Raw genomic sequence first — 23,348 nt, forward strand, 5'->3', positions numbered from 1 at the left:
CCTGCAACATCCCCACTTACTTTATTATTTCTTCTCATACTGAATTTTGAGGAGTAGCAGATCTCCTAACAAAAACATTAAAAATATTTAATTTAAAGAAATTAAAGAATGTATTTGAAAGAGTTACTATCCAATTATGCTGTGAATCTGATTTGAAAGAAGAATATGAGTCGGAGTAAGATATCAAAAATAGCATGTGGGAACATATAAAAGTTTAATTCAGGTAAAATTTGGGACCAAATAAAAGATAGCATTTCATTGATAATTTAAGCAGTATGAAGAAATACCAGGAAAGAAATATAAAATAAAGGACCATAAAATGAGTCTGAGGTTAGGAAAGATTATTCTAGATAAATTCTGTTAACAGAAGAAGATAAGAGTAGAGAAAATTATTAACCATATATGAAATAAATATATTCTGACTAACAGTTTTATTTTTTTTTATTTTTTTTTTATTTATTTTTGAGACAGAGAGAGACAGAGCATGAACGGGGGAGGGGCAGAGAGAGAGGGAGACACAGAATCGGAAGCAGGCTCCAGGCTCTGAGCCATCAGCCCAGAGCCTGACGCGGGGCTCGAACTCACGGACCGCGAGATCGTGACCTGAGCTGAAGTCGGATGCTCAACCAACTGAGCCACCCAGGCGCCCCATGACTAACAGTTTTAAATAAAAGATATATTTTGATAAATACTACTGAAAAAGGCACATAAACAGATAATAAATATTCATTTAAGAAAAATAACTGCTGAAAAAACTTGTAGTAAATGGTACCAAAAAGGACTAAAATAATCATAATCCACTTCCCATTTTCCTTATAAAATCAAGTTTTTAGAAATCTCATAATAAATACTTTGTCAAAAGTTTTAATACAACTATACAATAATACTCTTTTTATTATATACATCGATAAAATTAAAAGGAAAACATTTAATTCCCACTGGCAGTTTTTATATAGGAGTGCCTGCTTTCCTAAACGACAAATTTTTTTCAGTGCTAACCTGTATGTGAAATTATTTGGTTAAAATATTCCTTAAGAGTACATTTGTTCTATTCTAAAAGTCTGTGCTAAAATCACTATAAAAACATCTGCTCATATCTGAAGACAAAAATATTTTTAAACCATAATTTAAACTCCAAGATGTTCATATCACTCTAAAGTAAAATAAATATTTGGAGAAAAAACATTCAGTTGCAATTACCAAAAGACCTTCTTAGTAGGTAAATTATCAAAATAACTTTAGAATAATGAAATTACACCAAGAAATAGTTATATTATACTTAAATATCATTTACATTAGGCTAAAATTAATCTTCATCATACAAAATTAATAATTCTTTTGCAATGGCGCCAAAATTGTTTGGCAGGCAAAAGAGCAAGGAGTGGGAAGTAAGGAAGAGGAATTAGGGTGGGCTAGGAAAGCATAGGTGCTAGTGAGGACTGATACAAAGAGAAAACTAACGCTGACAAATGCAGTCTCTGGGCAACCCTGTAAACACTAATGCCTCAAGTAGGGCAAAAAGAAGTCAGAAACTAGGAAAAAGACTCCTATCAGCAGAGGAGTCATATCAACAGATGAGTTTGCTATTGAGTCATGTGATTAGGTTGCTCCTAAAAAGAGGCTACGCAATACTGACCAGACTGGGAGACAATGATAGGGAGTTCTTATCCAAATCAGACTGCAAACGAATGATAATATGAAAATGGAATAACTGAGAGTTTATCTAATTCTGTGATTCCATTCTTAAGAGAAGTATAATCATAAAGAGTATCATACAATACAGTATCCTCGGGGTTTATCAAAGGTATTTGTTAGATGTCTATTCCATTTCCTTCCATTGAATTTTTGATCTTCTGATTTTACTCTTAAAGGTAAAAATGCCCACCCAGCCACTTTTGGAGGAAGGTAGAAATCAGGAAGTCTCATACTAGTTGAAATAAATTATGTCTATGAATCAAAATGGCCCTACCTTGTACCTAAGTTCCAATAATTGGGCTAGCTCCCCGCCACCTTCCTATAAAACTAAGTTGCCTCTTGTCCATTGGTTTCAGTGACCATTTTCTGCTCTTGTCTCTCAGGCCCAACTGCTTTCCTCAGTTACTTGCCTAAGAAGGAATCTAGTGCTGGGGTCTGGTTTTCCTCTTCTGACCAGTCTCTAACCCCTGCATCTCAGGACATTGACTCCTTTTTCCTGATACTGCTGATTGGCTAGCCGGGGCCTTTTATTTATTGGTAATCACAAGAGCTGTGCTGCCTACTTTATCCCTACAAATGTGCCTGGTCTTTAGGCTCCTGGCATTTCTCTTTGATCCATCCCATTGTCCTGGAACCAAGTTGGAAACACAATGCCTTCTCTACCATTAGTATTCTTCACAGTAGTTACTCTGAAGTACTATAGTTACATAGAAGTTACTATGAAGGAGTAACTACTTCAAACCTGAGCCTGTGCTTGATTAATACTGATTAACTAGATGACCAGCAGAGTTATGATGCCAGATTTCAGTATCATTAATTTATAACTGTAAAAATTTGGTTTTAAATAAAGTGAGTGTTTGAGGCAACAATGTGGTTTTTACCCTTAAACTTAAATGAATAACATGTTCAGTGCCAGTTATATATTTGATAATGCACGATTCTATCAGGGAAGATCATATTTCTGAAAGTACTTTTTTATCATTTTCCTCTTTTTTTATTCTCATTTTATTATTTTTCTGCATTTTATCATTTTAGTTTTTCTCCTCATTTTATTATTTTTTGACATTTTTCTTAATATTTTTATTTTCTCATTTTCCTTATTCTTTTTTATTTAGTATTTATTTTTGGGAAAGCACAAGTGGGAGAGGGGCAAAGAGAGGGGGACAGGGGATCTTGAGGGTGCTCTATGCTGACAGGCTCACAGCAGTGAGCCCAATATGGGGCTTGGACTCAGGAACCATGAGATCATGACCTGAGCTGAAGTCGGGCGCTCAACCAACTGAACCACCCAGGTGTCTTCCATTTTCCTTATTCTTTAATGTTGATGTGATATTTTACATTATGTTTCCCTCTGTGACAGTTCATTTTCAATTCTTTCTCTTTGAATTTAAAGCTTATAACTAACATCATTTAATCTGGGGTGGTATAATGGGTCCAAGAAATTAAAAAACGTCAGTAAATAAAACTGTGCTAGTTTCCTGGTTGAAATCTGAGAAAAAATACACTTCAAAGGGTGAAGGGACTATTGTTAACAGCATTAAATTACATAGAAATAATCTTAGCAACAAAAGGAACTTTACCTGCTGACGTTGGCTCTTCTTCATCTGATGCTATGATAAGAGGAAAAAAGACGAGGACAGGGAGAGGGTGGGGTGGGGTGAGGTTGGGGAAAGAGAGAGAGAGAGAGAGAGAGAGAGAGAGAGATTGAAATTGAACATAAATATACTTTGCATTTTCAAACAAAGACTACAAGCTCCTGATTTGTAATTTTGTGAATACATTAGAAATCTGTCATGAGATAACTGGATAATGACAAGTTAATGAGAGTTTACATTAAAGGAACATTTATACACTTTTATCTTCAAAGATACATATTTATTAGAAAAGACCACTCAGTTGTCTGAACTTGCTTTCCCTTCCTTTCTGCAAATAAGACTGACTTTATTTAGTTTTATTGGAAATTATAATTATCATAAATAATATTATTTGAAAATATAAATTGTAAATAACATATGAATACCCCACCATCACCACTTTGTGGGAATTTTCTATTAGCAAAGAGAAATTAAAATGCATTACAATTTTGCTCCATGAAGTAGAAGTTATAAATAAGATAGGGGTTACATACAAACACACTGAACTCACAGGTCCCACATGCTTCAAAATTCAGAAGCAGTGATTCACACACAAGAACCGGCATTGTGAAGGGTGACCCTGTGTGGTTTGACACACGTGTTCTACAGCCCAGACAAGGATAAACATGGATATTATAAAAGGAGAGGCTACAGTATGAAAATACAGTTTTATGCTAAAGCAGTGGCTCACAACCGCGAATCTATATTAGAAAGTCAAACTCTGGGCCCCACCTCAAACCAATGAAGTCAGAACTTCTTTCAATGGTACCACCTTGTAGCCAGGTTTGAGACATCGCGAAATAACATCGATATAAGGTAACATGAACCATAACTCAAAGTGTGATCATTCTGATTCCTGTTTTAAAAGGGAGGAATTTTTAAGAGCAGACTCCAAGGGTAAGAACCTACTATTACACGTATGTGGAGGATGGAGCACAGTGGTTGCAAGAGTGAAAACAAGAGTTTTTCTGCAACTGTTTCACAAGTTTGCCTAGAATCCACCCCTCCACCATCACACCAACAGACACACTCTGTTAGGAGGCATTTCTGCTCTGTGCACAAGTTCAGTTCACTCTGAATATTACCGTTGAATTATATGACACCAGCCAGTGCTATTTCAATTGATTCATGAAGTTTTAACATAAAAATTTACTCAACTGAATTGCTTATAAAGGAGCTTTGTTCCCAAGTGATTCGTTAATCAAGGTATCACTGTGTAACCAGGGAGCAGTTTCCACTCTTTTCCGTTAAGTTTCCATCTGCACAGAGTACACCTTAGACAAGGTTACTTTGTGTCCTGACAGTATTTTCCTCTCACTGTTTGGCTTGTCTCCTTGGCACATAAAGGAACAGAGAGAGCAAACAGAGTTGGCATGCATGGGGTGGAGAACGTAAATATTTAAAAAGCCGTTTGTTGCTTTATTATGTCCAAAATCTAACATAACATGTTCAAAGAGGAAAACTTTCAGTGGCTTCCAGGAATTCCCTTTTAGGAAAATACCATAAAGTCTTGTAGAAGTGCTGACTTAGATGGTCATTGTTGGTATACGTCTAGAAATTCAAAGTGGGGAAATAAAAGCATTCAAGGCTGGCCACTTTATGTGTGTGAACTCTATAAAGCTATGATGACATGAAAATGACTCATATTTGATAGATGAAGATCCAGAGGTTCAGAGTGACTGAGCAATTAGTCTAAGGTCAATTTGAATTTGAGTTCATGTCAGTGTGGCTTTCAAACCAAACTCTGTCCACTATGCCTGTCTCCCAAGGTGTTGATTGAGTATCCACTAAGAGAGAGAGGGAAAAGGGGGAAAAGGCTCATGGAATGAAGACTGGCTAGATATCTGATAATCTTACTCAGAAAGAAGTATAAGGGAGAAAAAAGCTGGATGAAGGGACTGGGAAACTTCTTTGTGTCTCTTACAACCCAGGGATAGATGCAGGAGGTGAGATCCCAAGCATGCAGTTAAAATATCCTAAGCATGTGATGCCTAAGGAAGAGAGATTAGAAATGCTAAGATTTTATCCCTCCATTATAGATGGATAAGCAAGACATTTTAGGAAAGAACTAGCCAGCACTGAAGCAAAGACAATTCCAAATTTATAGAAGACATGGCAATTAGAATGTCTTAAAACCAAAGCCTCTGGGCTAAGCAGTGCACTAAACTCCACGTAAACTTGTAATACCTAAAAACATCTTTGTAACAGATTAACCATGTTAGAGTCAGCAGATACACAAGTCTGCCTTGAATTCTATTTCTATGCAATATCTCCATAACAGTGGTTCCTCATAATATAAAGATGTCACTAACCAACACTCATACTATATTAAAACACACACATAAACACACACACACACAGGTGTATACACAAGGGTTAGTATTAGTATCAATTCACTGTCATAGTTCTCTCTGGCAAAGATGTTTTGTGTGTAGGCATCCAGACAAAACATGGTGAACTAGTAATGGGAGGCAGCTAGAGCTCCAAAAGTACAAATAATTCTCAAAGTGGACATTAGTGGCTTAATTAGTGAGATTCAGATGAAATGATTACCACAGAAGATAATGTCATGCTACCCAAATTATTTTCACTCATCCTATTTGCTTCTTAGAATTCATGAAATCAGCAAATCAAAAAAAATACATGTCTTTGTCACATGCAATTCCTTTAACCCTGGAAATTAAAACCACATGCACCAAGCAAAACAAAAGTAAACAAGTAACTCTGTATTGCTCTGCCTGGCACAATGCAGAAGGATGTACGAAAATTATGGTGACAGTGGAAAAAAGAGACACTAAAAATATGTATCTGATGTAGAGAACTTAGCTGTGTGATCTTCTCATTGCCCATAAAAGGATCACCTTGGGTGTTCCTTAAAATGTTCCAGATCTACTGAATTTGAATTTGGGTGTTAGTTCAGGTTTCTGCATTTTTAAAATGTATTTCTTTAATATTTACTTACTTTTGAGAGAGACAGAGAGAGAGAGAGAGAGAGACAGAGACAGAGACAGAGAGACAGAGCGTGAGTGGGGGAGGGGCAGAGAGAGGGAGACACAGAATGTGAAGCAGGCTCCAGGCTCTGAGCTGTCAGTATAGAGCATGACGCGAGGCTCAAACTCACTACTAACCACAAGATCATGACCTGAGCCAAAGTCAGACCCTTAACCGACTGAGCCAACCAGGCGCTCCTCAAGTTTCTGCATTTTTAAAAAGTGCAGCAGGTGACTATTATAAACGCTAAATGTTGAAATGACAGCTCTACCCATCAAAGTTTGCTGCAGTAGGAAAGAGCCATGGGTTCAGTTGTCGGAACTGAAGCAGTAAATTAGCAGGCTTATAGGAAACCCTTTGCAATGTGTACTAGGGTTGTTTCATCAGCTTTCAATGCTCTTTCTCTTGTATCATCTTCAGATTTATTTGGGTATCTACATCAATACTTTGGGGGAAGAGGACTTCTTCTGTGGATTTAGAGGGGAAGTTTGTATGTCATAACTAAGTAAACCTTTTCCATTTTCCTGGCCACCATTATTCGTCTAGGTAAGTATATGACCCATTTGGGGATAATGATGTGTAAGGTCAAGTTTGTATGTGTTTGGGTGAGGTGAGGCTCTTGGAAGGGAGGCTTCCTCAATCTTCTGGGAAAGCATCTGGAAATAACCCTCTCTCCTTCTTTCCTTTAGATACAGACAGGAAATCTATGGCCCCAAAAGTAAGCAGGCAGACATTTTGTAACCATAATGGGAGTCAGCCTTGTAAAGAAGCCAAACCTGCTCAAAGGCGGAATGGAAAAATAGAATGAAATTTACTGATGATATGGTTCAGGCACTAAATCATATCCTTACCCAAATCTGGACTTTCAGTTCTGAGGAAAAATACTCCTACTTTATTGTTTATCTAGTTTTAGTTGAGTTCTCTCTATTTGCAACTAAGTGGCATTCTGCACAACTGTAACCTGTTCTGTTGTTCCCATTTAAAATACATTAGAAGAGATAGGGAATTAACTACCTCTGAGGCAGTGAGATGGAAAGTACATACAGTCTTGGGTGGTGCTTTCAGAGGGCAGCTGGGCTCTCAGCACCAAATGGTTCCACAGAGCTCACCGCCCCATTTTTTGATATGATAAACCTACTCTAATTTTGAAGTTGGTCTCTGTTTTTTCAGGATGGTTTGGCAGTGTACATGCTCATGAACTGGGTTAGTACTTGGGAGAAGAAGGCAACCTGTGTACTTCCTTCTTTCCTCCCTTCTTCCCTCCTTTTGTCCTTTGTTCCACAGGACCCAATGTCAAGGACAATAACTACCCAAACCCGACAGGCTGTGTATTACCCTGATACGCATATGATATCAAAACACACATACTTCTTCACTGGATAGGCTTTAGTCTCTCTACATGGTATCAACATTCTTATGTCTCCTGTTTTTTGTTGGCCTTATCCTTGAGTGTCATTAATTAATTAATTAATTAATTAATTAATTTAGAGAGACAGAGTGGGAGCAGGGGAGGAGCAGAGAGAGAGGGAGATGAAGAATCTGAAGCAGGCTCCAGGCTCTGAGCTGTCAGCATAGAGCCCGAGGCAGGGCTTGAACTCACAGACCAAGAGTCATGGCTTAAGCCAAAGTAGGACGCTTAACTGACTGAGCCACCCGGGCGTCCCTTATCTTTGGGTGTTTTAAGTAAACTTTTATAACATGGAATTTCCATCCATTCAAAAATAATTCTTTTTTAAATTTAATTAATTAATTTAATTTCTTTTTTTTTTCCTTTTTTTTATTTTGAGAGAGGGTGAGCAAGCATGAGAGATGCGCAGCAAGGGAGGGAAGAATTCCAAGCAGTCTCTACACCATCAGCACAGAGCTTAATGTGGGGCTTGATCTCACAAATGACGAGATCATGACCTGAGCCGAAACCAAGAATTAGATACTTAACCAACTGAGCCACCCAGGTGCCCCCAGAAACAATTCTATACCCAGTGTGGCTCAACCCTCAAATACAAATAGCTCATTATGAAAGAAATAAAATACAATTCTTAGCATATTATAATCTATTTTGTATATGGATATTACTTAATTCATATTGACTTATGGATCATTTTGTTTGCTATATGATAAATCTCATTAATTATGTACCAAATATGTTCTTCAAGTTTGCAATTATCACTGTAATTCATTATTTCCATAATCAAAGAAATAAGAAATATATATTCTTACACTCTGACAATGTTTTAGATTCTATTCAACTGCACTGATGTAAAAATAACAACTATATTTATGTATGATTATTCATGCTTGCTCAGATGTTTAATGCTATAAATGTGAATGTGTGTGTGTATGCATGATTATTAATGCAAAGAAGAGTAAATTATCATTTCAAATCTATGAACTCAATCATTTAAATAGGTTGTAGAGTTGTTTCTGGAAGTATTCAGAGATGTTTTCAGAGATAGGTTTTGGTTTATATGTTTTTTCTTTTATTCTTTATTTATTATTATTTTATTTATTTATTTATTTATTTATTTATTTATTTGCCTATGGCCCAATGAGAACATGCCTCAGGACTTACAGGTTGCCATTATCAACTTCTGTGTGAAAATACGAAGAGGAATGTTATTCTCTCCTGGCCAAAAACTTCAGACAGCAAATGATTTGGTTGTTTCTACACTCTCAGAACTGCAGAATATTTCAGTCACAATGAGAAACAACAGACAATGTGTTTGTGTTTGCATTGAAAGTGTTCAGAGAATTACAAAGTCTTCTCTATTCTATCAGTCTTTCATGTGCAATTTGATTTCGATGCTAAATTTGGAGAACGGCATCTATTGAGTATAGTTAATAATATAGAGTACATAGAAGTATGTATACATGCAGTTAGTATGTAAGTATATATTTATATATTTATATGTTTATTAGTCTCTTCCATTAGACTAGGAGTTTCATGAGGTCAGGGATGTGACTGTTTTGCTTACCATTAACTGTAGTTTTCAAATAGCGTCTACAATGTTGTAAGTTCAAGAAATATTTGTCAAAAGAAAGAAAACATGGATAAATATTTAATATACTCCTCTGTGTTGCTCAATAAAATTCAGATGTTTCATTAAGCTACCTTACTAGACTTACAAAGAGAAAGCCTTACATCTTCATTTGTGTTTTAGTTATATAGATCTATATATACTAACTTATATAGTTATATACAGTTAAATAAATCAGATTTACTTTCTTGGGGCAGGAGAGAAAAAGAATAATAATTAAAAAGACAATGGTTACTGTAATGACCATCTGATCATCTCATGAAAAAACAAATCTGTGATTTTAAACTAACTCAAAAAAGCATCAAACTACAGCTTATTAATTAAATAGATTCATTAAAATACCATCACGAAATGCACTTTCTATGTTTAGTAGTAATATAGCTCACATGGGTTTCACAAGCTACTTATACAGTTTATCATGTTAATAGCAATTAGCAGTGCATTTGCAATTTTCTCATTTTAGAAAGAGGTACAAATGGGAAAAATAATAAAAAAATGAATGGAAGCTTTAGTTTCATTTTTTCACCACTGAGTTAAAAAAGTACACAATTTATAAAACTAAACCAGAGTATTGGGAAACTGGGAAGTAATATGACTCATCTCCCAATGTGTACTAAAGAGACGTTGGGGACATAATTAGGATACATGGTCCTACTTAAAGGAAGTACTAAAGATCTTTAGGTGATTCGACATTACAAAGGAATATAATTCACTATCTCCTGTATCTATTCAATTGTCCTCAAATATCCTTTGTTTATTCCATTTATCCTCCCTCCCTAACCAAATTCATCTCATCCCTGTAGACTCAATTCACATCTCACCATCCTTAATTCTTTAGTATTTATTTTAGTCTCCATATTTGTGTAGTTGTCCCCTTTCATGCCTCACTGACTTTTAAACTATAACCTAAAGCTGGCTTGAAACAAAATGGCAATATTTTACAGTCTTGTTCGCAAGCTGGACATTATCTACTATACTTCTTTTAGGCCAACAGTTATGTTTTAATTTTGTATAGTGCACATAATTGGTACTGAGCAAATATTTTTGGAAAGCTATCTAAGTTTAGAGATGAGAAACTTAAGTCCAGTAAGTGAATATAACGGCTGTTTTTACAGTATTCTGAGTCACGTAAAGTAAGGGTTGGTAATTAAATCTAAGGTATCCTAAGAAAATTCATGGATAAATGGAGAGAAGAAACTTGAAAGGGATCAATTAGATTAGCAGTTAATATGTATATGATTGCTCAGATTTATCAACTTCCAATAAAATTAATTCATAACCTTTTTGAAAGTTTAATATAGGAGAGAGAAAATGATTCTGCAATGAGAATGCTCTGTAATGTGACTAGGAAAGCCATGCAGTGAAGGTTACCTGCACATCATATGTGACATTCAGATGGTCACAGCACCCATACTATTTTGCTTCACAGCAACTGACAGAAAGAAGCTGAAACCATCAGGCTCATGTTCTATGGATTTCTGTTTTATTTATGTGTGGGAAACTGCTCACTTCAACCTCAAGTCATTTCCATAAGTCTGGACAAATGCGCTAATCCAAAAAGCAAATCTGTTAAAACCAAAAGAACAAAAAACTAAAAGGTCCCGGATAGACCAGCAATATTGACACAAATCTTAGTGACAGCATCCACTTAAGGAAACCACAGAATCATTGCACATAAAATGTTAATGTCAGAAGAGATTTTCTGATTAGGGGGTTGGCAAAAAAACAAAACAAAACAGAACAAAACAAACAAAAAAAACCTTGTCCAAATGGGTTAAGGTTTGAATTAGGAATTAGAAGTATATTTATTAAATCATCTAAATTACCAATTAAAAACTCACCATAAACTGAATTTTTAAGCAAAATTCATATACATATGAATACATATATTTATTTATAATATAAATAAAAAGAGGATTATAAAACACGTGCTGTTCTACAACTTGCTTTTTACACTAGTATTTGCACGTAGTTTTCTATGTCAATATACTCAGTGACTATAGACAGTATTTAATAATGTTTTACTTTAAGGATATATCATAATTTATTTAACTCTACTGAATGATATTTCAATGGATTAAGGGGTATCTCTCTCACAAATAATATTGCAATGAATAATCAGACTCCATTTGAATAGTGATAGAAACATGAAACAAAATAAATGACCACATTTCATTAAATAAATAGGAGCTCATAATACTATGCACAATATAAAATACTCACTTTTTATAAATAAGGCTTTTAAATAATCCTTTTTTATGCCATCAGCCTATCTACAGTGACATGCTTCTTAAATATATTGGATAGTATGATATTTGTGCCTTTTTTTTTAAATTGTTAATGTTTATTTTTTGGGAAAGAGAGACAGAGTGTGGGTGGGGGAGGGGCAGGAAGAGGGAGGCACAGAATGTGAAGCAGGCTCCAGGCTCTAAGCTATCAGCACAGAGCCTGACGTGGGGCTAGAACTCAGACCATGAAGTCGTGACCTGAGGTGAAGTTGGAGGCTTAACTGACAGAGCCACCAGAAGGCCCCAGATATTTGTGCCTTCTTCCTGTGAGAGTTACTCTCACAATAGAGTTACCATTAACGATGACCACGTAGATCTTTCAGGGTCCCTTATCAAAGTAGTACAAGGCAGAGAGACAAAGAAATGGCTGAGCTCTGTGCTTGGACAGATTCAGCCTTAGGGTTGAGCATTGAGTATTATAGTCTTATATTAAGTAATATAAAAACTCAATGTTTTAAGAAAAATAAATGGTGGCCATTTGAAGACAGACTTGTAACTATTATATTACAAAATCCTGGCATATGATTTGTCTTTGTGTGTGCACAAGAAAATATTTAATATGTTACATCTATTTCAAAAATGACATTTTACTACTTTAGAAATTTGTGAAACCTTTTAACAAAATATCATTCCTTTTTCACTGCCTATATTACAAAGAGGAATTCAGAAATTTTATGATGGCTTTGAAATGAGTTCTCAAAATATAGTTCCACATACTTGGCTTAATTAAAATATCTTTTGAAAAGATATCAAAAGATGAAGGCGGGGGAACAGTGGGCAGGTCTAATTTGAAGAGAGCTCAGATATCTCTGGCAGATTTATGTTTCTCTTTGGTCTAGGGGAATTATTGTTTTCATGTAGTGTGAACTCATCCCAAGGACACTAACTTTAAGAGATAAAGCACGGCTTCGGCTTGGCTATATAGAACTCAACTAACCTATGTGCCACTGACATTCTGTAGTCAGTTAATGACTGCTTAAGAGGATTGTGTTTCCTCTTGCCTGTTACAAAAGAAGGTAAAATTAAATGCTTTCTTTTCAGAATCATTAGGACCTTCTTTAAAGAAAAAGGGTCAGTATATCGCATTCAGGCATTAATCAAATGACATTGACAATGTGATTTCCCTATCTGCAAAACTGGTCTCCCTAGGCCAAATTGTTCCTTAATTGAAATGTCTTTAAATAACTCAACTGAGAAAAAAAGTCGACAGGTCTAACTTTAAGAAAAGGAAATTGAATAAAGGTACAGGGCTATTTAGGGAGGGCCCAAGCCCCACTCTTCCTATCTTTGAGGTTATTTTCAAGTTGTGAATGCATACTATTAATTTTTACTCTACCAAATGGAAAAAAAAAACAAAAACAAAAAACAGCCAAGGAGATAGGCTATTCACCAGACAAAATATACGCAACTTTGAAAAAACAAAATTTTACATCCAAACCAAACTAAAAAGTCACTTAGTCAAAGCTGCCAACTAAAAATCTAACTATTCCTTCAAAACTTCTAGTGGCAGGGAATTTATAACCTCACAAAGAAATATGTCACATCGCTCTCCCAGAGCTAGCCTCCGGGAAACAATGGAATAATGTGGCACTTTCTCTGACATAACAGCCATTCAAATATCTGAAGACAGCTATCATATCCCCCATAATTCTCTTCTTAACTGAGATAAACATCTCTACTTAATTTCATATATCATGGCCTACACCTTGGTCATCATTTTTTTAACCTTCTTCTGATAAATTCAGATTTGTCAAGGTATTTTGAAATACAGCAACAAGAATTAGATCTCCAGATGACATCTGACTAGGACAAAATACAATGGCCTTATTACCTGCTTTCTTTAGGCTGCTATGTTACAACTAATAACACAACATTGTATTAGCTACTAAAAGAGTAAAGAATTAATTTCCTGTCCCTTCTTCTTTCAGCCCCACCTTATACCAATTACCAGAATATTAGGGACTACTAATCTTATCTTCTTCCTGTGTAAGAGAAAGACTGGGCAGAAAAAAAAAAAAAAAAGGCAGGGGGCAGGAAGACATAAAATAAAGGGAGTCATATTTCAGGAAGGGATCAAGGGAGAATATGACTGGCTTAGCATCAATGTTAAATGTATTTTAGCAATAGGAAAAAAATTACAAAATTTTGAATTAGACTTAAAGGTATTCTTCCAATCTCTTATTTCTTTCTAACAAAGAATCTCATTTGCATGTATTTCATATATAGTTGATTAAGTCCACAGCCAAGAAAACCAAACACTTGTCTTTATTGAAATAGTTTCCTTAGAGACTGTTAAAAACTGAGAACAAACTGAGGGTTGATGGGGGGTGGGAGGGAGGGGAGGGTGGGTGATGGGTATTGAGGAGGGCACCTTTTGGGATGAGCACTGGGTGTTGTATGGAAACAAATTTGACAATAAATTTCATATATTAAAAAAAATAATAAAAAAAATTAAAAAAAAAGAAATAGTTTCCTTGTATCTGGCACTAGGTATTCATCCAGATGAATATAAATATTTTGTGGTTTCTCACTGTATTTTCCACAAATCAGCTGACATTTATAGTCACAGAAGTACTCTTCTGGAAACTGTCTTTAGACCTTTATAGTGTGTTTCCTCCAGCAATTAATTTCTGGTGATAAATTCTAGGTTAGATATTAGCACTAATTTCAGTAAATAAGCTACACTCAGCATTTTCCAAATCAACTATCTACCAGACCCAGTCTAACTGAAAACAATCACAATAATTAATGAAATGAAAAAAAAAAAAAAAGACCTTGGAAGTAGAATAAAAATGTAATAGTAAAAAGTAGTACAATTTAATCCATAAAAGAAAAGCCTGAGGTAGTAGTTAAAAATTACCTCAAATACTGTTCAGTAAAGTGTTTTGTGTTGGTGTGTGTGTGTGTGTATGTATGTTGTATGTTTCAATAATATATTATCAAAAGAGACCATAGAATCATATTCCTGGCATAATTTTGTTAATAACATTGAAAATTATATAATGAGAATAGTTTGAGAGGATGTCTAGAGGTCCTACATAATAATATAGGTCCGAACTGCCTTCTTGGTCTGGCTCCCAAACATCCCTAAAATCACCAAATAATCTGGGCAACAACTAATTCTAATTCTTCCAAAATGTTCTCAAGTTTCTCATCTTTGTGTTTATCATCTTGCATTTTGCTTAAAATGTTCTCATCTAATAACATTGCTGATGAACTACACTTCCATACCAGCCCATTTTAAAAGCTATTTTAGCTGTCAAATCTGATCCCTGGGACTCGAAGTAACCTTTCCTTCTCTTGATATCTATTGCACTTCGTCCTCATCTTATGATGATTATTTACTGCATTATGTAATAGCTACTGGTGTGTGTGTTTTATAATCCTTTCCCAAACTTAAGTATCTCGAGAGCAAGTTCTTTATTTAGGGATCACAGACAAAGGGGAGATTAGCCTCGGGAGGTCAGGAAGAGCTTTTAAAAGATGCTCAATTATATTTGTTAAATGAAAGATACTAGTGGTTTTTTCTACTCTGTGATTCAATCTTTATGCAAAGCCAAAAAGAGCTTACTGTTGATCTATCACATCTAAGAACCTAATATTAATATGGTACCATAAATTTCATCTTGGTATTTATTATGTCCTTACAGATGCCTATTTTGTACTCTTATAAAGAAAAATCAATTCATAAGTTATTTGCTATGAGCATAAGGAAAGCTATAGTCCTAAAAGGCTGATTCCTAATTATGCAAGCATTACTTACATTACTCATAATTTTCAAATAATAAAACATTGGGTTCTCTTTTCCCCATTCCAAGTGAGGTGATTTGTCAAATTATATCTTGAAGGAAAGAAATTTTTGAAAAATTAAAAGCTGACAGGTAAATTGCCACCAGTTTGCATATTCAAGCACAAGCAGAAAAAAAATCCTGACATAAAAATAATAGATCAGGATTTATTGGACATTTAAATAATGTTATTAATGACTAAAATGATGGAAGAATATTCAGGAACTTAGAAGTCTGATTTCTGCATATAGCTTCTGAAATGTCTATATATATATTTATTTATTTTATAACTCCTCGTATACCTCTTCTTATAAGCTAGGCACTGTTCCAAGACCCTTCCATATATTAACTCATATGATTTGAACAAAACCCTTCAAAGTTTGTCCTATTATTACCCCAATTTTACAGATAAGAAACTAAGGTATCGAGAGGTTAAGCAACTTGCCCAAAGTAACAGAGATAGTAAATAGAAGAGCCAGGATTGAATTCAGTTTTTAACCACTGTAGCATGATGCAATCCTTTAAAGAATGTGTTCCTACAACATTCCAAGGAAGCATGCTCAGCCTGTGACAAACACTGTAAGTAAAGGTACTATTATTGTTGTTGTTGTTGTTGTTGTTGTTATTGTTATTATTATTACATCTCCAGTTTCTCTCATTGTTCAAAGCATCCATCCCCATATGTGTAACAGGCACAGTTTAATTTGAATGTAGAGGACTGTGGAGAGTCCATGGGACAAAACTTCAGGTTTAACACCTGTTCTGCCTGCCGTTGAGGAGAAATCTATGACCTTGGTAGAGTCATTACATTTATCACATTATCACTTTCCTATTTAACACTGAGAATGGTATTAGCTCAACTGTTTATTTCAAGGTTATAACAAGAATAATATGTATATTAGCATTTTAATGAATAGAGTATTCTAAAAATAAAAGACATTATTAAAAGGAAGAGGATGAAGAAAAAAAATGTCCTTGGCATTATGGTGATTGGTAAACTGCATAAAAAGACTATCTGCCCACCCCCTTCAATGTTCATGATGTGATGGCCTAATAGCTAGTATGCCTGGTTGGGAGGTGAGCCTTAGCACAGAAGTTTGGGGTCAGGACATCATTGTGAAGAATAATATAGCTTGACTTCCATAATCGAATAATTAATAGATGCTGACCTTAAAGGTCAGAGCATGTTCTATGATGCACCTTGATTTATCCATTTCCTGGGGCAGCCAAAGCCTTTGATTGAAAGAGAACTTAAATGACACAACTGACGTCTATCTTGTTGAAAATGTTTGTGGCTACTACGTCAGTGAGTAACAGTAACAAGTCCTATACCCAATTGCTCTCTATGATTTGGATAAAGCACTTGGCTTCTGATTTCTCAATTAAAATCTTACCAGACAAAGACATTATGGAGATTTACAACATGCCATGAAAAGAAGTTGCCAATTCTTATTTGAAATTTGCTGTCTTTTCCAAGGGTTAGTTCTTAAGAAAATATCCTAAGACTTGCTCTATCTTTTGCTGAGATAGAAACAAAATTGTGTCCTCCCTATTTTATTTCCCAAGCCTTGATTAAAATAAAATAAAGAGAACAATAAATATTGATTGTTGCCCATTTTAAATCATAATTTGGTGAGTTTTATACTTTCAAAGGGAAAAATTTAATATATTCTGAAAAGGATTCTGCCCAAATTCTCACTCATTTTATGACTCATTTAAAAATTATGTGTTGTCACTGTATTTTAGATAATATGCATTATAGAATCTGTCTCCACATGAATACTTTGATTTAGACCAACTGCCTTAAAGTACAAAGTTACCTTCAAGTGTCACCCAACATTCCTATGGCTTCAGGGACTGTGGCCAAATAAATCTTCACAAACAATGACATCTACTTGAAGCTCCTTAAGAAAAGATTTCATGCCTTCTATTTCTTCTAGTAACCACTATGCTTTACTCTAGTAATCCCTCACAACAAATATCATGATTTTAGCACACAGTAGATCTCAGTAAGATTTAGGAGTAGTTAGCTTATCTAATTTACCAGTATTAAATACTACAGGATTTCTAGTAGTTCTAAGAAATAAATTTCAACCTATCAAGACACTTCTTTGCAATGAATATTTAATGCTTCATTTCTTACTCTTCCTTCTATCTTCACCTAATGGTAAGAGGGCAGATGAGAGCAAACACTCTACCATTCAACCAATAGACTTTTCGTTTCCATTAGAGTAATATTAATCATTTCCCCACTTCCTACCTTTATCTAACCCTGTTAGGCTTTTTCTAATCCTGTTATCTTAAGTTAGCTCTGTACTCTACAAGCTCTAGAGCCATTATTGAAGACTTTTCTGCCTATACCCTCTCTTACTGGTCTGAATTTTAGAGAACAGCTCTTTCCTCATAGCTTTTGTCAACCAAATTAGATATTAAGATGTGTTTATAGTGGTTCCTTTTAAAATAATTGGTAGCCTTACATAATAATTGTTTAAGTGGAAAATGAAAGGGAATGCAGTCTTTATATGTTATTTTAAAACTATATTTGATGAGATAATCTCTTTGTTCTCCAAGTATATTTTTCTCCTCTTATATTTTATATATGTAAATATAACATATCTTATATTTTCTCCTCTACTTTCCTCTACAAATCAAATGATCCCAAATCTTCATTATTATGATTAAGTAGATATAAGCCCACTAAGTTTTCTTTTCATTATAAATCCATCATGATAAAGCATTTAGTGTTTCCTACACAATCTTACAACATTAAAATTTTTCTTAAATAACTCCTCCGAACCAAGTTAGTCTCCTTAACTAACTAACTTAGTTAAGTTAGTCTCCTTAACTAAGAATTTAGTCTAAGGAGACAATGGTGAATGTTCACAAAATTTAAGACTGTTTATCAATAGAGCCAATGTTTATAATAGAGCCAATTTGCATACAACTTAAACATCGAAAAATACAGGCTGGTTGAATAAATGATGGTAAATGATGGTATGTTAACCAGATATTTTGTACAATGTCAGGGAATAATTTTTAAAGAAATGGAAAGATATTACATCCTAAGTGAAAAGAAAAACACAAAAGTGATCACTAAAGAATATGAACTATCTATGGATAGTATAAGTTTTATGCATCTATATGTATACACATAAACATGCATGTGCATAGTTGTATAACAGGAGTCAAGTTAAATTGCTATCATTCTTTACAAGGCTGTATATGGCTATAGAAACAAAGGTAAATGATAGAAAAAAAGAATAAGAGTGTATATGACTTAAGATTATAATACTTTTGGTTTCTATTAACTTATATTTCCTAAATTTTCTTCAGTATTTCTTTAATAAAGAAAATTCTATGTAAATTATATGTAAATAATAATTTCTATGTAAATTATGTAAATTATAAATTCTATGTAAATTATAAAATTTCTATTCTATGTAAATTCTATGTAAATTATAAATTCTATGTAAATTATAAATTCTTAAGTATAGATGGCTTTATCCAAGAAAAAAACAGTGTACATGCTGTTTACTTTTCTTCCTGATAATGGCATTCAACAACTCAACCTAGAGATAATTACTTTTTTCATTTTCTTTTCTATTATAATCATAGGAAGAATAATTTTGCTCATTCTCCAGCAACATGTCAACTTCCCTGACATGATAAAATATCAACACCCTGTCATGACTGCCTAAAATCATATTTTTAATGTTATTTTTAAACCAAAAACAGATATGTAATTAATTCAATTAAAAAGAAACAAACAATAGATATAATTGTTAGAATCAAGAGGATTCAGGTTAAAAATTAATGAACAAGAGAAAACGAAGTAACTATATGAAAGATCTTAGAGATTATTGGGCTGGGCACATTTTAACTATTTTATGTCATCTATGAGTCTCCTATAAACCTTTTTTCCATGACAGTAGTCAGGCCGGAAGAGAAAACTTTTCAAGAGGTTAATGCCAAATTTGCCACTTAGCCTATCACTTTAAAATAGCAATTTTCAGGGGCTCCTGGGTGGCTCAGTAGGTTAAGTGTCTGACTCTTGGTTAACCCTCCCACTCCTGGCTTCAACTCAGACTATGATCTCACCACTAGTGAGTTTGAGTCCCACAAGGGGCTCTTTGTGGAGCCTGCTTGGGATTCTCTCTCTCGCTTTCTGCCCTTCCCCCACTTGCACATGCATGCATGCAAGCTCTGTCTCTCAAAAACAAATAAATAATAGCAATTTATCAGTTTCATGAACGTGTAGAATTATACATTTTGGCAATGCCACAACTCATGCCATTCCATTCGGAATCAGAATAAAAGAACAACTTGATGTCACTTTCCATTTTCACATTTCTAATTTTTCAATAGACTTCCTAACATGAACAGAACATAACCAATTTTCCCCTTTTGAAGAGAGCTTTTACTTTTTCCTCCTGTATAAAGAAACAGATTACCTTCATAGCTAGTAACATAAAAATAAGTGTCTACTAAGATGTCAACATGTTCATCACATTTTTGCATTGCCAATGAAAACGAAATTTTTTTTTAATATTTAAAAAGGAAAAGAAAATTAACTAACTAACATTCTGTGGTAGACTACAAAACCAGCCACAAAATTCTTCTTGCAACCTCACTTTTTCAATACAAAGTGGCAGGTCTACCCATCAAAACTGTTATTAGCTAAAGTGACACAAACTGAGATTTGAAAAGAGCTTATAATCTGGGCTTGATTTTTCTTCTGCTCTTCAGACCTTCCCTCCACCACATAAAGAAGCCTGATCTAGCAGAGACAAGCTATCCCAGCTGAGCCAATTTCCACTACCCAGCACCAGTCAAGCAGAAACGTACTTGGCTCTCAGAATTGAGAGACAAATGATAGTTTAAACCCACTAAATTTGTATGATTTGTTAAGCAGAAAAAGCATAATGATACACATCCACTATCACTTCATTCATAAAAGTATTTATACCTAAGCAATAGAAAAGGTATACTCTCAGAAAGAAAAAAAAAGAATAGTTAGAATGGTATACATCAATATTTCTTTTAATGTATTACATTTTTTTCTTACAAATAAAGCTTTATCACAAATTGGCTCTTATCTTTCTTCTAGGTGAGAGGGGATTTCTGTACTTGATATTTTCTAAGGTTCTTTGATGTTCTGGATTTCTTTTCTGAGTTAATATATGATTGTCAGGGCTTGAAATTGCAAGTTAACAAATTCTAATCATTGTAATTAACAATAAAGTAGAAACATTTTAAGATCAAGAACCTAACTGTTTATAAGCTATGTTATAGAAATATTTACATATATAAAACAAAGTTAATTTTCTGTAATATATACAGAATATGGCAAAGATTTACCCTTAAATCTACCATCTTAACTGTACAATTCTATTTGTTTATATGACACATATTTAATCTTTCTTATTATCAGAAAAGTATATAGATATAACTCTGAAAATGAATCCCCTGAGTCTAGTTGACTGGGAAATTTCTTAGCAATCATCCATGGCTAGCAGCTTTTGAGAAACTATTTTAGTCTATGCAGAATAGCTCCCATTATGATAATTTCTAGAAATATGGATTCAATCATGAGCTATCCTTCCTTATTCCAAGAAGTAATCTTAAGGGGAAAAAAAACCTGACAACTACTCATAATTTTACCTAATATATAAATAATTTAACTGAAATTCATCAAATCTCTCATTTTGCAACCAAAGTTTAGAAATCTAAAAATAGCCTTGCTGTACCCAAGAGATCTACTTAAAGCTTGTTAACATTCTGATATTTCATGATCACTAAAAAGAAGTCTTTTAGACAGTGTCTGTCTCTATTACACTACTTGATATTCTGACAGTGATCACCTTCTGTTTTAAAATTTTTCAATATTTATTTATTTTTGAGAGACAGAGAGAGAGAGAGCAGGGGAGGGGCAGAGAGAGAGGGAGACACAGAATCCAAAGCAGGCTCCAGGCTCTGAGCTGTCAGCAGAGAGCCTGATGCAGAGCTCAAACCCATGAACCATGAGATATTGACCTGAGCTGAAGTTGGACACTTATCCTCTTGAGTCACTCAAGCGCCCCAACAGTGATCACCTTCTTAAAGGTAAACATGAATTTACCTATTCATGGGGGCAAGATGTACAGTGAAAATTGTTGGGCTTTGTTAAAAAAATTATGAGACTTTATTTATCCTGGGTAAATGTAACTGGTTTCTTATAATGAAATGGAAGCAGGACAGACCAGCAGTGTTGAGATCTGAGGGCCACAAATTTAAAAGAACCTGAATCCACGTTGGAAAAGGAATACCAATTCCCAAAGGAAATGAGTTTGGATGGAATATGATAGAAGAGGACGGGAGAAGACAGAACAGGATGAATAAAGCACCTTCATGTTTATTAATTTTTCTAAATGAGAAAACCTGGTCAGAAGCCAATGTAACTACAGAGAGGATAAAGAGGAAGAGCTATAAGTGAAATGATATGCTGCCTTTGTTATCCCATACTGCACTACTCTCATAACACAGGTACTTGGAATTTTTTTCTAAAAGTGATGATGGATTTTAAGTTGCTACCAAATTCCAATGTTTATGTCTTTTGTTTTCAGACTGATAGCTAAATGTATGCCAAATAATACTGAAATATCTATATGAGTCATCTAACACAGTTTATTCTTAGTAAAACACAAGCTTAGTTTTATGTCATATTTCTGAATCATAATGATACTGCAATCCCATCTTAAAGTAAAAACCTCCCTTAGTCCAAACTCCCCTTTCACATTACTGTCCTCTCTCTCCATCCATACACAGTGAATCTGTCTCAGTTCGACTCTCTGTTCAAACACAAACTTCTAAGTCTTTCCTAATCATCTTTCCTAAAAATATACCTCTTCTTATTCTACTTCACAGTTGTCTTTATTTTTCTTTGTAGAACTTCCCATGGTAAGTATGATGGTTTACTGCCTAATTCCCCATTTGACTAGAAGATCTATAAGGGCAAAGCCTATTTTTAGTGGTTATATCCTTAGTGCCAAGAACAGGGTCTGGCATATAGTATATATTCAATAAATATTTGATGAATGAATAAACAAATAAATGAATAAACTGATAAATGTTACAGCCATTCTTTAAAGACCTTATTTCTGAGAACAGTTTTAAGTTCACAGAAAAATAGAGAAAGGTATAGTGTTTTCCCATATAATCCCTGATTCCACACATGCATAAGCTCTGCAATATCAACATTCCTTACCAGAGTGGTACATTCTTAAAATTGATAAACCCACATTTACATTTAAATCATAATTATCCAAAGTCCATAATTTGCAGAAGAGTTCACTCTGGGTAATATACATTATATGCATTTCGGCAAATGTATAATAGCATGTATCCATCATTATAATATTATGCAGAGTGTTTTCACTGCCCTAAAATCCTCTGTGCTCTGGCTATTGTGTTTTTAATTTCAAATTCCACTTGTTCATTACTGGTTTACAGAAAAATGATTGGCTTTTGTATATTAACCTTGCATTCTATAATTTTGCTATAATTGCTTATTACTTCCAGGATTTTTTTGTTTATTCTTTAGGATTTCTTTTTGCATAGATGATCATATCATCCATGAAAAGACAGTTTTATTACTTTCTTCCCAGTATGTATGCCTTTTATTTCATTTCCTTGTCTTATTGTATTGACTAGGACTTCCAATATAATGTTGAAAAGAATAGTGAGAGGGAGCATCCTTGTCTTGTTTCTAATCTAAGAGGAAAATCTTCAAGGTTCTTACCATTAAATATTTTATCTGTAGGCTTTTAATAGATATATCTTTTTTACTATTATTATTTTATCAAGTTGAGAAAGCTTCCTTGTTTTCTCAGCCACTTTTTAAAAATCTTATCTCTAATTCTTCCATGTGCCACAATCCAG

At 34.2% G+C, this 23,348-nt stretch overlaps 1 protein-coding gene across 2 annotated transcripts in view; it reads right to left on the reverse strand.

The window, feature by feature from the left end:
- EDIL3 (EGF like repeats and discoidin domains 3) overlaps positions 1 to 23,348 on the reverse strand; it is a 416,894-nt gene that overhangs the window by 264,321 nt on the left and 129,225 nt on the right. The window contains exon 3 of one of the 2 annotated variants that reach the window (XM_045497260.1): positions 3,276 to 3,305. The exons of the other annotated variant lie outside the window; for it this stretch is intronic. Within the exon in view, the coding sequence (XP_045353216.1) occupies positions 3,276 to 3,305 (30 nt within the window). The remainder of the gene's footprint in view (positions 1 to 3,275; positions 3,306 to 23,348) is intronic. 2 annotated transcript variants of the gene reach the window in all.

This window comes from Leopardus geoffroyi, chromosome A1 (genome assembly GCF_018350155.1).
Source record: "Leopardus geoffroyi isolate Oge1 chromosome A1, O.geoffroyi_Oge1_pat1.0, whole genome shotgun sequence".
Lineage (NCBI taxonomy): Eukaryota > Metazoa > Chordata > Mammalia > Carnivora > Felidae > Leopardus > Leopardus geoffroyi.